This window comes from Anolis sagrei, chromosome 4 (assembly GCF_037176765.1).
Source record: "Anolis sagrei isolate rAnoSag1 chromosome 4, rAnoSag1.mat, whole genome shotgun sequence".
NCBI classification, from domain to species: domain Eukaryota; kingdom Metazoa; phylum Chordata; class Lepidosauria; order Squamata; family Dactyloidae; genus Anolis; species Anolis sagrei.
This window is the reverse complement of record NC_090024.1, coordinates 55,522,908-55,539,235: the sequence shown is the minus strand read 5'-3', so window position 1 is coordinate 55,539,235 and position 16,328 is coordinate 55,522,908. Positions and strand designations below refer to the sequence as shown.

At 42.1% G+C, this 16,328-nt stretch overlaps 1 protein-coding gene across 1 annotated transcript in view; it reads left to right on the top strand.

The window, feature by feature from the left end:
* Window positions 1-11,885: 11,885 nt before the first annotated feature.
* The window catches only part of LOC132774788 (desmoglein-2-like), a 39,650-nt gene continuing 35,207 nt past the window's right edge, over window positions 11,886-16,328 (top strand). Inside the window, exon 1 of the mRNA XM_060775215.2 lies at window positions 11,886-12,050. Within this exon, the coding sequence (XP_060631198.2) occupies window positions 12,003-12,050 (48 nt within the window). The 5' untranslated portion in view covers window positions 11,886-12,002. The remainder of the gene's footprint in view (window positions 12,051-16,328) is intronic.

Sequence of the window (16,328 nt, the reverse complement as noted above, 5' to 3'; positions counted from 1 at the left end):
TTGGCCAACTTCCAGAGACCACTGAGATCCCCACTGATGACAGGCCTGGACCAAACTTGCCACACAGACCCCCGCCCCCAATGACCCACTTATCGTCCTGATGGGGTTTGGGAGAGGATAGACCATGGACAATGGGATTCACAGAACCTTCACTCACATTGATACCACTGCTAACCCTATCAGCCACGGATCTGGACCAAACTAGGCACACAGCCCTATTACACACTTTATGACCTGCTGAGGTTTGGGGGAGGGTGGACCATGAACAATGGGACTTGCAGTACCCTCACCCACATCTAAAGGCTATTGCTGACCCCATCAGCCATGGCTGGACCAAACTTAATGCACAACCCCCTCCCCCAATAACTACTTTAAATACTCACAGGTTTTGGGGGAAATGACCAAGGATTATGGGCTTACAGTCCACCCATATCCTTATGCATTTTCTAATACTTTGGCACAGGTCCTCCACACTTTTGAATGTCATTCACAATGTACACATATAAACACACACAGAGCATATAACATTTGCCAAGCTACAATGTTTGTTATAATAAATATGTAAAAGGAGGATGAGTAGAACCCAACAGATGGAGACTATGCATACAATCAAGCCTTCCATTTTCAAGGTATAGGCTGGACATTTGAAGCACATAAGTGCTGTAATGTATGCACATTGGACATACATTCTTGTGAAGATTTATTTTGAGTATGTGACAAGTATGATGAAGAGTGGGATCAGGCAACAAAATGAACCCCTGAATGAAAACTATTGCTGCCAAGTTGTCTGTCTACACATAGAGATTCTAGATTCAGCTGAAATCTGTTAAAACAGAACAAGACAGGACAAGAAAGAGTAAAGCTGCTACTGAAAGGTTATGTCTTTTTTATTCTCAAGTCAACCTACAGGGGAAATTATAGCAAAAATTCCTAAATAATCCCTCTTCAACTTTGTTTCATGCTCTCAGGTTGTGGGAAAATCATCTGGACAGCCAGTATTTTGGCAATATAAATATTGACACAGAGGTCACTATAAATCAGGGATTCTAAAATGTCTCCCTCTGGTACTGTAGGTTGATTGGCTAGGTCCAGACATTATAACCTTGTTTGCTAACAAGCACCTCATAATGTCTCTCTGGAAAGCCAGTTGGGAATCTAGATGCACTGGCGTGGTTAGAGGGCCTGCATCAGATTGAAAATACATTTCTCCACCCAAAAATATGCAGACTGTTTTAAAACAATAGACACAATTTCAAAGCATGATGTCATGACACTAAAAGGTACAAACAGTTTAATGAATTGTGTATAGCAAGACACTAAAGCACTACACTAGCTCTATTCTGAGATAGAGATCTGCTTCCATAATTGGCAAATAATTGAGGCCCCTTCCACACAGCAGTATCAAATCCCACATTATCTACTTTGAACTGGGTGGTATGGCAATGTGGACTCCGATACCCCAGTTCAAAGCAGATATTATGGATAATCTGCCTGGATATTCTGGGTTATATGGCTGTGGGCTCATAGATTCCTAGGAAGAGACCTCCTGCCTCATGGTTTTAGAATGCCTCTTGCTGAAACACTACATAAGTCACTGACTGACTAGTTCTTTTTGAGGTCAGACCACTCAAAGTCTGCAACTCTGAACTTTTCTGATATCACTTTGTCCCCCCAGATCAGGCCCGTAGCCAGGATTTTGATTCGGGGGGAGGGGGCTGAGTTTGATTCAGGGGGGTCTGAGTGAAAGAGGGTCTACCCAAGCAAACCTTTTGTATCGTTACCCCAATACCCCCATGCATATGGGATATATTGAGTATAGTGATCAGATCATGATATGAATAAACGTAACAGTTTAAATAATGCACCAGTAAGGCCTTCTCGTGGACCACCATGAGAATTTCGGAGGGGGGGGGCTGAAGCCCCTCAAGTCATTCCCCCCCCCCCCCCCCCCCCGGCTACATGCCTGCCCCAGATCTAAGTATTTTACATTTTACTTCTCTGCTCCTTAAAATTGTGGGGGACAGTGATGTGATAATTTCAGTTGCTATCCACTCCCCACTGAAATCAATAAACCACTAGACTTGGGGCAGGGAGGAGGCAGGGGACAGTGACTGAAATTGCCACTACTCCCCTTCCCATGACTTTGGGGAAGGCACTTGCAGCAGTCCTCCACACACACACATATACACATCTACCAACTATACAATGTTTTGTCCCCTCCCAGAGATATTTATGTTTTCTCCACCATTCCACATTTACCACCACTAACCCCCACAAATATATAACTTTATATATGTGCTTTAAGAACACACTTAGTAAAATAACACCTGATTTTTTTTGCACTGAGCAAAACTTGAGCACTGCGTAACATGTGAAAAGCCAGTTCTAATTTCCAGGAAAGGAAGCTAATGACAACAATTAGTTCATTTTAATTAAGAGATTAAAATGATTAAGACACATGTGAACAAGTTTAACATGATGAAACAAATTTACATATGTTAGGAATTTCCACAGTACATAAGATTTTGGTGTAATAATGCATACTAATCCTCATGAGCAAAATCCATTTCAAAGGAGAACATCTCTTGTGCTAGAGACAACATCATTTGGATGGGCAAGTCACACTCTCTCATCCTTAATGAATAACAAGCCTCTTATGAATAAATATTGCGCAGAAAACGCAATATTAAGATGTTCCATAGGTGGTATGTTACCCCTAAGAAATTACTAAGAAATACTTCAAAGTTGATTGGAAGTCATCCAGTAATAACAATTTAAACTGCAGTAGAGCAATCAGGCTAAATTTCAACTCTTTCAAGGAGAACTAACTTAAGGGAAAGAGAAACCATCAAAGCATGATCAGCAAGGGGAGGAGGGAGGACATGTACAGGACATCAGAAATATGTAATAGATCAGAACTTTATCCCAGTCTAATCCATTACAGAATGGGCAGAATGAAACATGAGATGAATCACCTTGTTGTACCTTGTTGAGACTTCTCAAGCTCAATGAGAAAGAACTTATCATATCTACGTGCTGACGAATGTCTTTTCTTTGCCTTACTCAGAGCTACATGGGAGTGGCATTTATGAATGACGTCTTGAACAAGTTTCACTAAGAATACAAAGGATCCTCTCTGTGCTCATAAAACAGAACGAGTGTTGTCTGCAAGTTTCTATTTGAGGTGGTAAGGATGCAGAAAGTAGGAGCTGTCCTAAATGCAAAAAACTTATCCCCTTTGAATAAGATTTCGTTATTGGCTGGCTTTGACCAATAAAACCATACAATTGAGATGGATCTTTTTAGAAAGGCAGAAAACCCGGCATGATATTGAATGTGGTCAGTCAGCATAGCATGAAGATATGAAATTAAGGGGGAAAGAAAGTGACATCTTTGAGTGTAGCAGGGTCTTCTGGGGAGCATTTATTTGCAATAAAAGACATGCATAAAGCCATTTCACGAACACAGAAGAAACTAGCACATTAGTTTAACCCCTCCCATCTGACAACCTTCTTTTCAATATTCCACCTTCAAAAAGAGTCTATGATGTTATCTGCTGTCAAAACTATTTTGATTTATGATTGAGAGGCCTGCAATTCACTCTATCATTAATAGCCTTGCTCAGATCCTGCAAACTCAGGGATCTAGTTTCCTTGATTGAATCTAACCACCTATAACACTGTCTTCCTCTTTTCCTAATACCAAGCATTACAACACTCATATTGAGTTCAAGGGACAAGCTATGCTATCCTTAGAATTCTCCTCCAGGCCCTCATTTGAAATGAGTTCATTTTCTTCCTGTCAGTTTCCTTCACTGCTTTTATAACCATACACAGAAATTGGAAATGCAATGGCATGGGTAACTCTGACTTTGGTATTCAATGGTATTTCTTGACATTTTAGGATATTGTTTAGTTCCTTCATAACTGCCCTTCCATTGTGTTATGTTACAAAAGTGGAAAAAGGAAGAAAGTATTTTTTTAAAACCCGAGAGGACACCTCTCCAACAATCTCTAGATCCTCCAGTGTAACTCATTAGTCAACGTAAGTCATACCTTGACCATAGAATCACACTGGAGGATCTACAAATGGATAGAGAAGTATTCTCTCTAGGAATCTCTAAGTATTCCAGTGCAAATCTGTGGTCAACTTCTGATGGAAGATTCCCAGGATGAACATATCAATCAAAACATGTACAATCAAATTTGCAAAAGTGAAAACCACAAATGAAGAGGTTCAGCTGTACTGCCAACATTCACTATTAGAGAGATTAATGGTGAATGAATAGATACAAGCTGATAGTTAATACTAATCAACAGGATGGTGCATTGTAATAAAACTACCTTTTAGCTAGCTAGGCCGAAGCCTGCATGGCAGTAGCTGGCCTCCTGGTTGTTGAGCAGAGAAGGAGGAGGAGTCAGGCTGACTCCCGATTGGGTGTAGCAATTGGGGGTGGAGTCAGCTGACAGGAGGGAAAGGAGCTGTCTTGTCTGACAGAAAGGGGGAGAAGAGTTTAAGAGTTAGACAGAGAGAGTTGGATTTTTGAGAGAGAGAAGGAAGTCACAGCAGGGAACTGTCAGAAGAAGAAGAGCTTTAGCTAGTCTCTAGGTTAGGGAATAAGGGGAAGACATTAGGCTAGAGCTTTACTAGGTTAGAAAGACTAGTAAAGGAGAGCTGTGTCTTATTGAGCCTAAGAGAGGTTTCAAAGATACCTTATAACCCTGTGTGAGAGGCAGACTGAGGTCTGTGCTCTGAGAGAAACTGTGTCTTAAAGAAGAACAGTTGGTTAAAGAGACTCACAGCTGTGAAAGCTATCCTGTCAGGGGAACTGTCTGTTCAAGCAACCAAGTTACTGCAACTGCATCAAGATTTTGTACCACTCATTTCCAACGAGTTGTTGTTGTTATTCTCAAGTTAAAATAAACTCTTTATTAGTTTACTTTTAACTGTTGTTCGCCTCCATCTATTCATTTCCCTCAGAACTCACTCTCCCAATATATTTCCAAAGTCCAGTCAGCCACAGAGGTCTAAAAGCTCAAACATCCTTTTACTTAAAATACCTTCACACCCTTTTGGTCCCTCAGGCCAGCAATTCTGAGGTGGTGGCAGCTATTTCTACCAAGTACTTCGGTCACTTAGGGTCAGCCTTTTGTTCCACGCTATATCCAAGGGCGGAGGTGGGATCGTGGTGTCCACCCTGCCTCGATATCCCTTTAATTCCTTTATATGCATCTTCCCAAGAATAATGAGATTTGGGCTTTAGAAAACTGGAAGATGGGGAAAGGTAAATTAAGCAAAAAAATGAATGCTTCATAATACTATGAATAGCATGAAGTGAATGGAAAGACACACTTCTTCTCTGACACAGTACTGGGATTCATCCAGGTAACCTCACTGACATATTCAAGGAAATGCTGGATGAGATACAAAACTAATCCAACCAGTCCTTTTGAAACTACAGGTTATTGTTAGCAATGTCACTGAAGTACAATGAAGTGCCCTCTGCTCAGTCAAGTCAAGGTGGGGTTTTGGCACCTGGAAATCTAACACAATCACCCTCTCAATGTCTGGTGTTAAAAACATAACAAAAGCAAATAACAATTTTCTGACTTTCCCTCACCCTCTTGATTGGCTCTGTCTAAAGATAGGACTGGTCCTGACAAAAAGGAGAGAGGGAAACCTATTCTGGAGGAGAATGGCAGATTTTCTTAGTTATCATGGAAATTTCTTCACAATTGTTTAGCTAAAAGTCTAATTTCTAGTTAAAATATTTTAGATTACCTGTCCGAAAGAACCTTAAAAGAGGATCAGTCAAAGAGGATACTTTTTTCATCACGTTCCTGTTTTGGTCACCCAGATGCTTTGAGGAAATCCACCAAAAGCCTGAAGACAATGGCCTTTTCAGAGGCACATTCATGTTCTATGGTCAGTAACAGCCACTCCGAGGATTCCCCTAATCCACTTCTAAACCTGCATAAAGGTGTCAATACATTTTCTCCCAAACATGCATAATTTTATGTAGCCCTGGCACTATTTTTCTGAACTTTGCTGCCCTTCTCATGTGCTGAAATCACCAAAATTCTTAGGAACTGTAGTGATTTGAACTAGATTTCATTATCACTTTTCTGGAAACTAACTAAAGTCTTGTGTTAATTACTGGAATAAATGAAATCATCATCATAAAGAAAATATACATTGAATATTAAAATTTCAAGACAAGCCTCAGTCCCAAGGCCATTTGTTTAATACAACATCTGAAAAAAGTGTTGCATGTGTGTAGGCTATATGTATTTGGGGATGAACAATGACATTTATTTATTCTTCATTCATTCTCCACAAGGTAAGATCCAAGATGGCTTACAGATATCAGAGAAATGGACCAGGAGCAGGCCCAGAGACACCTGATTCCTTATTCCTAGGAAGACTTGTCTGGGACTTTTTAACAAAATAGTGTCAAGTGAGATTTCCCACAATTTAATATTATTTATTAGGAATATCAGAAAATGGCCCAGATAGGCCATTTTCCCCAGGATCTTAATGGGCTTCCTAGAGACAATTTTGTCACCTCTAGAGCTGGAAAGATACACAAAAGAAGTTAGATTGCATTACACTATCCTATTGACTCAAAACTGTTTGGAGACATAGTCAGAAAGAACCCAGTGACTTATCTAGTCACATCAAAATATGCAAAACAGTTGGGAATGAAGGACTTTGCTTGGGAAAGCCCAAGTGCCACACCCTACTGACATTGCTGCAGGGCTAGGAGATTGTTGACATCCTTTGAGGAGTTGACACCACCATTATTTTCTATAATGTTTTGTGCACTATTACAGCAGAAATGTATTACAATATTTAATTTTTAAAAATCCCTGTAGTTAAACCACAAAAACATGTTTGATAAATCCAGATTACATGTATTCTATTAATGTACATACAAGGTTAATACTCTATCCTAATATACTTTCTTAAGGTTAGCTCTGCATCTCATGGTGCCAGAGCAAAGACTGTTCAGCACCTTCCAGTGACTTGCAGCATGCAACCAAACAATTATTATTATTATTATTATTATTATTATTATTATTGTATTGTCGATGGCTTTCGTGATCAGAATCAATGGGTTGCTGTGAGTTTTCTGGGCTGTATGGCCATGTTCCAAAAGCCTGGAAATCACACAGCAACCCATCATAATTTTTATTTATTAGCTGCCTCTCCTTTCAGCTCAACACAGGGCATAATACAGTTAAATACATCTATGAAATCACATATAAAACATAGTGAAAATTCAACCATAAAAGCATATATTAAAACATACACATATAGATCCGCATAGTCAAAGCAATAGTATTCCCCGTAGTCACCTACGGATGTGAGAGCCAGACCACAGGGAAGGCTGAGCGAAGGAAGATAAATGCTTTTGAACTGTGGTGCTGGAGGGAAGTTCCGAGAGTGCCTTGGACAGCGGGAAGATCCAACCAGTCCATACTTCAAGAAGTAAAGCCTGACTGCTCATTGGAGGGAAGAATAGTAGAAGCCAAGATGAAGTACGTACTTTGGCCCATCATGAGAAGAAAGGAAAGCTTAGAGAAAACAATTATGCTGGGGAAAATGGAAGGAAAAAGGAAGAGGGGCCGACCAAGGGCAAGGTGGATGGATGGTATCCTTGAAGTGACTGGATTGACCTTGAAGGAGCTGGGGGTGGTGATGACTGACAGGGAGCTCTGGCATGGACTGGTCCATGAGGTCACGAAGAGTTGGAAACGACTGAATGAATGAACAACAACAAATTAAAATACGTGAGACAAAAGTTAAAGCATAATAAACATATAATGTGATTTAAACTGAACTGGCTAAGCCTGCTGGAAAAGATAGGCTTTCAAATGTGCTTTAAATTCCAATGCTCACTGCCAGTTTTTTTGCCCAGCAGGTTGTTCCACAATTTTGGGGTAATCGCTGAAAAGGTCATCTGGGTGGTAGTCACCAATCGGTTGTCAATCGGGTTCTGGCAGGATGGAGTAGATCCCCCCCACACACACCCTAGAGGACCTGATTGTCCAAGGCAGATCATATGGGAGAAGGTGACCCTGGACCGAAACCATAGGGCTTTAAAGGTCAAACCCAATACTTTGTACTTTGCCTGGAAACTAACTGGCAACCAGTGAAATGAATTTACGTTGACCCTGGAATTGCTCCACTTCGTTAGGGGGAGTGAGAAACCCGGTGCCACATGCCCCACATTACCTGGCTCTAACTGACAGCAATCAAATGGTTGGGGGGGGGGGAGTGGAGCGCGAGCAAAACGTGCAGCTTCTCCCCATGTATTCCAATAGCAACACTGGAATCCACTCATGTAGCTGCATAAGCTTTATTGATGGGAGCTCGCAGGCTTAATGGGTGACTTGGGCTAAACTGGTGAATGCCACTGATTTTAGCCCCATGTGAAGAGGTTCATAGCACAGGGGTGATATGCTCACTGCTGGTTGTTCCTGTAACTCAGTAGTTCTCAACCTGTGGGTCTCCAGGTGTTTTGGGAGTTGAAGGCCAAAATATCTGGGGACCCACAGGTTGAGAACCGCTGTGTAATTAGCCTGAACCACCTCAACTGGGCTCTCCAGGCCAATGGATACTCCACCTCAGACATCAGAAGAGCTGCAAGACCAAGAACAAGCCACGAGAGTAAAGATGAAGATCCACCCAGAGGAAAAGTGTTCCTGCCATACATCAAGGGAACCACTGATCGCATAGGGAAGCTGATGAGGAAACACAACATACAAACAATCTACAAACCCACCAAGAAAATCCAACAAATGCTACGTTCAGCAAAGGACAAGAGGGATCCTCTCACCTCTGCAGGAGTCTACCGTATACCATGCAGCTGTGGACAAGTCTACATAGGGACCACCAAACGCAGCGCCCAGACACGCATCAAGGAACATGAAAGGCACTGCAGACTACTTCAACCAGAGAAGTCAGCCATAGCAGAGCACCTGATGAACCAGCCTGGACACAGCATATTATTTGAGAACACAGAAATGCTGGACCACACCAACAACCACCATGTCAGACTACACAGAGAAGCCATTGAAATCCACAAGCATGTGGACAATTTCAACAGAAAGGAAGAGACCATGAAAATGAACAAAATCTGGCTACCAGTATTAAAAAACTCTAAAATTATAACAGCTAAACAACAGAGAGGAAAAAACCAGGCACAGATTGACACCTCCCAGCAACAGATTTTCCCAGGCTCAGGCAGGCCTTCAAATGCTAATGAAGATGATCAGCTAAACATTCACACCTAACTGGAGCAGGGAAGAGCTCCTTGCCCCACCCCAGCCATTCCACAGATATATAAACCCATTTTTCCTACTTCCAACAGACCTCACAACCTCTGAGGATGCTTGCCATAGATGCAGGCGAAACGTCAGGAGAAATGCCTCTAGAACATGGCTCTATAGCCCGAAAAAACCCACAAGAACCTACTGTGTAATTAGTTTGACTGCCATGTGCTCCTTACAGGGAGCGGTCAACCCTCCTGTTTAAGGAGCTCCACTGGCTGCCGTTCATTTTCCGGTCCCAATTCAAGGTGCAGGTTCTTAAGTACAAAGCCTTCAACGGTTTGGGACCCGCCTACCTGCGTGACCACATTTCTGTGTACAAACCCACATGATCCCTTCGATCATCTGGAGAGGCCCTGCTCACGCTCCCACCTTCATCGTAGGTGCGGTTGGTGGGGACGAGGGAGAGGGCCTTCTCGATAGCGGCTCTGGAACTCACTGCCCAAGGACATCAGACATGCCCCAACTTTGGCAGTCCTTAGGAGGAGCCTGAAAATGTGGTTGTTCCAGTGTGCCTTCCCAGAATAAGGAAATACTCTCAGCAATATGTCCTCTAAATGCACTTTATCATTGATTTAGGATTGTTTCCTCGCCCCATCTCTCGCCGAAAATTCTATCCCAGTATATTACCTTGTTCATGCCCAGCATTATTTTTTAATTTTTAATTATCACATTTGGCCCAGCCATAGGTTTTTAAATGCTTGTTGTTACTGTTACTGCTTATTGTTTATTTTTTGTTTATGAGATTTATTTTGATTGTTTTGTATTGATGTTTTGCTATTGCTTTTATTATTGTTGTTCTATGGACTCGGCCTCCTGTAAGCTGCATCGAGTCCCTTGGGGGGGGGGGGGTAGCGGTGTATAAATAAAGTTTTATTATTTATATTTATTATGTTTTGAACTGAAATTTCAAAACTTGGTACAGAGGGTAGCTCAATGTACAGCGCATTGCGGAAATCCAACCTTGTAGTTACTCTACAAGTCATGCTGGCTATGGCATCATAGGAGTGGTAGCTTTACAAAGATCTATACCGGGGGTCCTCAAACTAAGGTCCGGGGGCTGAATACGGCCCTCCAAGGTCATTTACCTGGCTCTCGCTCGGGGTCAACCTAAGTCTGAAACAACTTGAAAGCACACAACAACAACAACAACAACAACAACAACAACAATTCTATCTCATCAGCCAAAAGCAGGCCCACACTTCCCATTGAAATACCAATAAGTTTGAGGACCCCAGATCTATACCAAAGAGGCATCTGGGGCTAACCAAGCTTCAAAGTAACAACTGGTCTCAAACTGCATCATTTCTGCACCCTAGGTTTGGAATAGAAATGTGAGGCAGGCGGGAAATGTTCCGCAGACTGCATGAGGAGGTATTGTCAAAGGTTTTTCATAACCAGAATCACTGGGTTGCTGTGAGTTTTCAAGGCTGTATGGCAATGTTCCAGAAGCAATCTGTCCTGACATTTTGTCTGCATCTATGGCAGGCATCCTCAGAGGTTGTGAAGTCTGTTGGAAACCAAACAACTGGCTACCAGTATTATTTTTTTTAAAAAAAACCCTCTAAAATCGAAACAGTAAAGAACAACACTCAAAAACTGGGGAATTCCAGATAAGAAACAACCAGGGCCAGCTAATCCCCTCCCAACAAAGGGTTCCCCCAGGCAGTAAGTAGCTGCATGGCTATTTTAATCTGTTTTTACCCAGTTTTCTTTTATCCATTACATGTAGCTCGCCCATGTTATTGTGATTGTGTTTATTGTAATTTTATATTGCTATGTTGTCTTTTGTTTTATATAATTGCATTATTATTGTTATTATTTGCATTTTCGGTATTGTTTTATTTTATGTAATTGTTGCTTTGGGCTTGGCCTCATGTAAGCCGCACCGAGTCCCCATTGGGGAGATGGTGCGAGGTACAAATAAAGTTTATTATTATTATTATTATTATTATTATTATTATACAATGCTAATCAAGATGATTAATTGCAACATTCATAGAATCATAGAATCATAGCGTTGGAAGAGACTCACGGGCCATCCAGTCGAACCCCCTCCCAAGAAGCAGGAAAACTGTATTCAAAGCACCCCTGACAGATGGCCATCCAGTATAAAAATTCACATTTGCCTCAAACAGACAAGAGTTTTTTCTCCCACCCTGGACATTCCACAGATATATAAACCCCACTTGCCTAGTTTCCAACAGACCTCACAACCTCTGAGGATGCCTGCCTAGATGCAGGCGAAACGTCAGGAGAAAATGATTCTGGAATATGGCCATACAGCACGGAAAACTCGCAGCAACCCATCATGAGGAGGGTCTGGCTTTGTTTACGCCGAAGAGTTGCACCAAAGGCTACAAGGAAAGAAATATTGGAAGCCCACAAAGGCTGGCGCGCTCCTGCCCAACAAAAGCGGCCCTTCAGGCTGGAGGGCAAAGAGCAAGCGCCCTTTCCGGCGACAGTGGCCTGCGAGGCTGCTCCGTGACTCACCTGCTGTCCCCTCCCCTGGCAAGCCACTCCCTCCGGCCAGCCCCCTTCCCCTGCCCCGCCAGCCCCATTGCGCCGGAGCCTCCCACCAGACAAGGAGGACTCGCCTCGAGGCAGCACGGAGGTGGGCTCTGCTTTCTCCTCTCCAGAGGCCAGAAGAAAGAAGGCGACGGAGGCATGGCTTGGCTCCCTGGCCTGGGGACCCCTGGGGTCCTCCTACTCTTGGTGAGTTCCTTGTGGAGGCAACCTGTTGGGCGGCAGCCCCGGGGCCTTGGGAGGGGCAGAAGGAGAAGAGGGAAGGAGAGAGGAGACAGCCCCCCCCCCCCCAGTCTCTCCCCCTCCCCACAACCTGGCTTTCCTTCGCTTGAATGTTGCACCGAGGAGCTTTTCAAGAAAAGCTTCACCGCAGGGGGAAAGTGTACTTTCCTGGCACGGTTCCTCCCTCGCTTCCTCTTGCTTTGGCTGCCGTTGCCCTCGCCCTTCCCTGCGAACTGTAGGCAACCTGGGCGCGGAGGTTCAACGGGCCCGGAAGGCTATTCGCGGAGTTCAGGCAAAGGCAGAAAAGGGCTCCTGCTGCTCTTGAGGGAGGCTGGGCGTTGCCAACGTCGCCTGTCAGGGTTTGAAACTCAGGCGAGGGCATCTAGCAGGCTCACACCTAGGTCTTTGAATACATGTGGAAGGAAGCCATGCTGCTGTGTGCCTTCGAGTTGATTGATTGATTGATTGATTGATTGATTGATTGATTGATTTCCTTAGAACAGGGGTCTCCAAACTTTTTAAACAGAGGGCCAGGTCACAGTCCCTCAAACTGTTGGAGGGGCAGATTATAATTTGAAGTGCAAAAAAAAAACACTTAAAAACAATACAATAATTAAAATTTGAACAAATATAAACTTATTAGTATTTCAATGGGAAGTGTGGGCCTGCTTTTGGCTGATGAGATAGGATTGTTGTTGTAAGCTTTCAAGTAGTTTCAGACTTAGGTTGATCCTGAGCGAGGGCCAAGTAAATGACCTTGGAGGGCCGTATCCAGTCCCCGGGGCCTTAGTTTGGGGACCCCTGATTTAGAACTTTTATATCCCATTCTTCTCTACCTCTGTGGAGGGACTCAGAACGGCTAACAGCAAAATTCAATGCTGTGCAATAAATAACGCCATAAAACAACATACACAATAAATAAGTGCTAAAATACATATAAAAGACAATTCATCACATTAAAAACAACATCCAACTCAATCCAAAACGTTGTGGTCAAATAACTCTTAGTCTATATCGGACTATCCATCAATGTCTGATGGAAAGCTAGGATTTTAGCTGCTTCCTAAAGGACAGGAGAGAGGAGGCAGACCTAATCTCTCCAGGGAGAGAGTTCCAAAGCTGGGGAGCCACCACAGAGAAGGTCATGTCTCTCGTGCCCACCAAACGTGACTGCGAAGGTGGTGGAACCAAGAGCAGGGCCTCTCCGGAAAATCTTAAAGTCCTTGATGGTTTATAGGGGAAGATAAGTTAGGACAGGTAAACCGGGCCAGAGCTGTGTACTGTTTTGTAGGTTAAAACCAGCACTTTGAATTGTGCTTGGAAGCTAGTTAAGTTGGATGCCAGCTTAAGTGAACTTCTTCTATTTTGGGGGAGGGGGGTGGGTTTTTGGGGGGGGGTGGCAAAGCACTTTGATTGTTTTCCTGTATGGTCTGGATGCTCCCTGTGGTCTCTTCCAACTCTATGATTCTGATTTTTTTTTCTTCAGAGTATTGCTATTGCCTTCTCTAGGACTCACCCGAGGGACTTTCCACAGCTAGTCCAACCCTGTTCCTGCCTTAGGGCCCTTCCACCCAGCCATGTAAGGCAGAAAATCACACAATATCTGCTTTAAACTGGGGCCCTTTCCACACAGCTGAATAAAATCCCACATTATCTGCTTTGAACTGAGATATATGGCAGTGTGGACACAGATAACCCAGTTCAAAGCAGATATTGTAGGATTTTTTTCAGCTGTGTGGAAGGGGCCTTAGATTATAATCCTCCCAATGCCACTGCCAATTTACCAGGAGTCTTCTGTATCTTGGAGTAGGTCTCCAATGTACATGTATTAATTTGTATTAATTTGCTTTGTTTATATTTCATTTGATGTTATTATTTGCTGTATGTATTTCATTTTGATATGTTGTAATTGTTGGGCTTGGCCTCATGTTAGCCACCCTGACTCCCCATTGGGGAGATGGTATAAATAAAGCTATCATTATTATTATTATTATTATTATTATTATTATTATTATTATTACACTTACAGCAGCTTGACCTCAGTTTAACTGCCCAGGCTCAATGTTATGGTCTCCTTTTTAAGGAGAGGCAGGGGCCCCTTCCACACAGCTGAATAAAATCCCAGATTATGTGCTTTGAACTGGAATTTATGGCAGTGTGGACTCAAATAATCCAATTCAAAACAGATATTAAAATTGTGTGATTTTCTGCCTTGATATTCTTGGTTATATGGCTGTGTGGAAGGGCCCTGGATGGCCATTTGTTGGAAGGAGTGCCCTGACTGTGTTTTCCTGCATGGCAGAATGGGGCTGGGCTGGGCAGCCCTTTTAGACTTTTCCAAGTCTAAATCAATGGTTTAAATGCAATTTAAAGCAAAAGGAACCAATAGAGCAGGGGAAAGTGAAAACAAGACAGTTTAAAATCACCCAGACAGCTTAACACAATTTTAAAACATAAGCAGACTTGGGTGAAAATACAGATATAATGTAATAGCTTGCAATGGAATTTCTCTGAACTGCCTCCTGTCCCAATATCTCGTAGAGTATTTCCTCTCAATTTAGTAAACAACCCCTTTTGTTTAACAAAGCTCCTACTCTGAAATGAAGGAACTTAGGACCCTTCCACACAGCTATATAACCCTGAATATCAATTCAGAAAATCCCACAATATCTGCTTTGAACTGTGTTATCTGAGTCCACACTGTTATATATTCCAACTCAAAGCAGAAAATGTGGGATTTTATTCATATGTGTGGAAGGGCCTTAGTCCCACTGTATAACCTTCATCTTGCTTTAACTTAATCCCACATTTTCTCTCGATATGGGATCCAAGATGCTTAAAATTAAAACAAAATATAATTAAATCAGTATAAAGTACAAATGCTTTTTTCAGAACAACGTTGAATAGTCATATTAAAACACCGAATAAGAAATTATACCTTATTTTAAAGAGTGTAGCAACCAATTGGCAAGGGTCAGAAATCATTACAACTTTGGCTGTTGTGGTTGGAATCAGAACTTTGAAAGTTTTTGAGAAATGCAACTCCCTAAATCCTTCAACAGCAGAACCAACTGTTTGGGTTCAACTAGTGGGCATACTAGGGAAAATGTCTAAAAATTGTTTTATTAGAGTTTTCTTGTGTAAACATGGAGGAAATAATAGCACAAATAAGAGGAAAATATTTAACCCATTGATAGTTGCTTTGTGTCTCATTTTGGGAGAAAGATGGGATATTAAAGGGAGGATTATACAGGATATGAAAAAGGCTAGTTATATACATCAATATAAACTGATTATATTTTCAAAGGTCCCAATTTTTAAAACCATTTCCCAAGATCTGGATTTCTCATTTCTCTAAATATAATATTGACTTTCTGGGACCACTGGAGTTTTTTGAATTGAAAAAAATAGTCTGTAGCCCCTTTCCTGACCACTTTTGGTGAGAAACAGACCTTTCCAGTCAACTTAGAAAAGAGATGTTTACAAGTGGGGAAAATAATTGTCTTTTTTTTAATTTGAGTATTTGTTGGTATTTTATAAACAATATAAATAACAGATCTAGCAGCACCTATTGCAGTGGTTCTCAACCTGTGGGTCCCCAGATGTTTTGGCTTTCAACTTCCAGAAATCCTAACAGCTGGTTTACATTCTAACTCAGTCATGGAAACCTTCTGGTGACATTAGACATGTCGCACTCTCTCAATCTCAGAGGAAGGACAAGCCTCTGAACAGATTTTGGCACGAAACCCCTGTGATAGGTTTGCCCTGGGGCCACCATAAGTCAGAAGTGACTGAAATGTACACAACCACAAGAAAGGACCTATATTTCCCCATGGATGTGGCTGACATCTCCAGGAAGGCTACAGAAATGTGTGGTCTGAAAATATGGTAAATCACTTGCCAGCTGGTATCAAAAATACAGAACTAAAACTTGTGAATCAATTTAGTATAGGGTCTGTTTCAGCATTTATACACTTTATGGTATGGTCTCCATACGCACTGTGGATATCCTCAGACATCTGAAAGGATACATAGTGAGAACATCTTTTGAAGTTGTTACAAACTGGCAATCGGTAAAACACTTTGCATTTCTGATTTCTGTGAATGCAGACAGTTTTCTTCTAAGGAAGTCTTGGCATTTTCACTCAAGAAGAAACAGTATTTAGTCGCTTCCCTTGTTATGGAAGTATCAGGCCATATTTCCATGAATGTGGCTGCTTCATTCTTCTTTCACTTTAAATATTC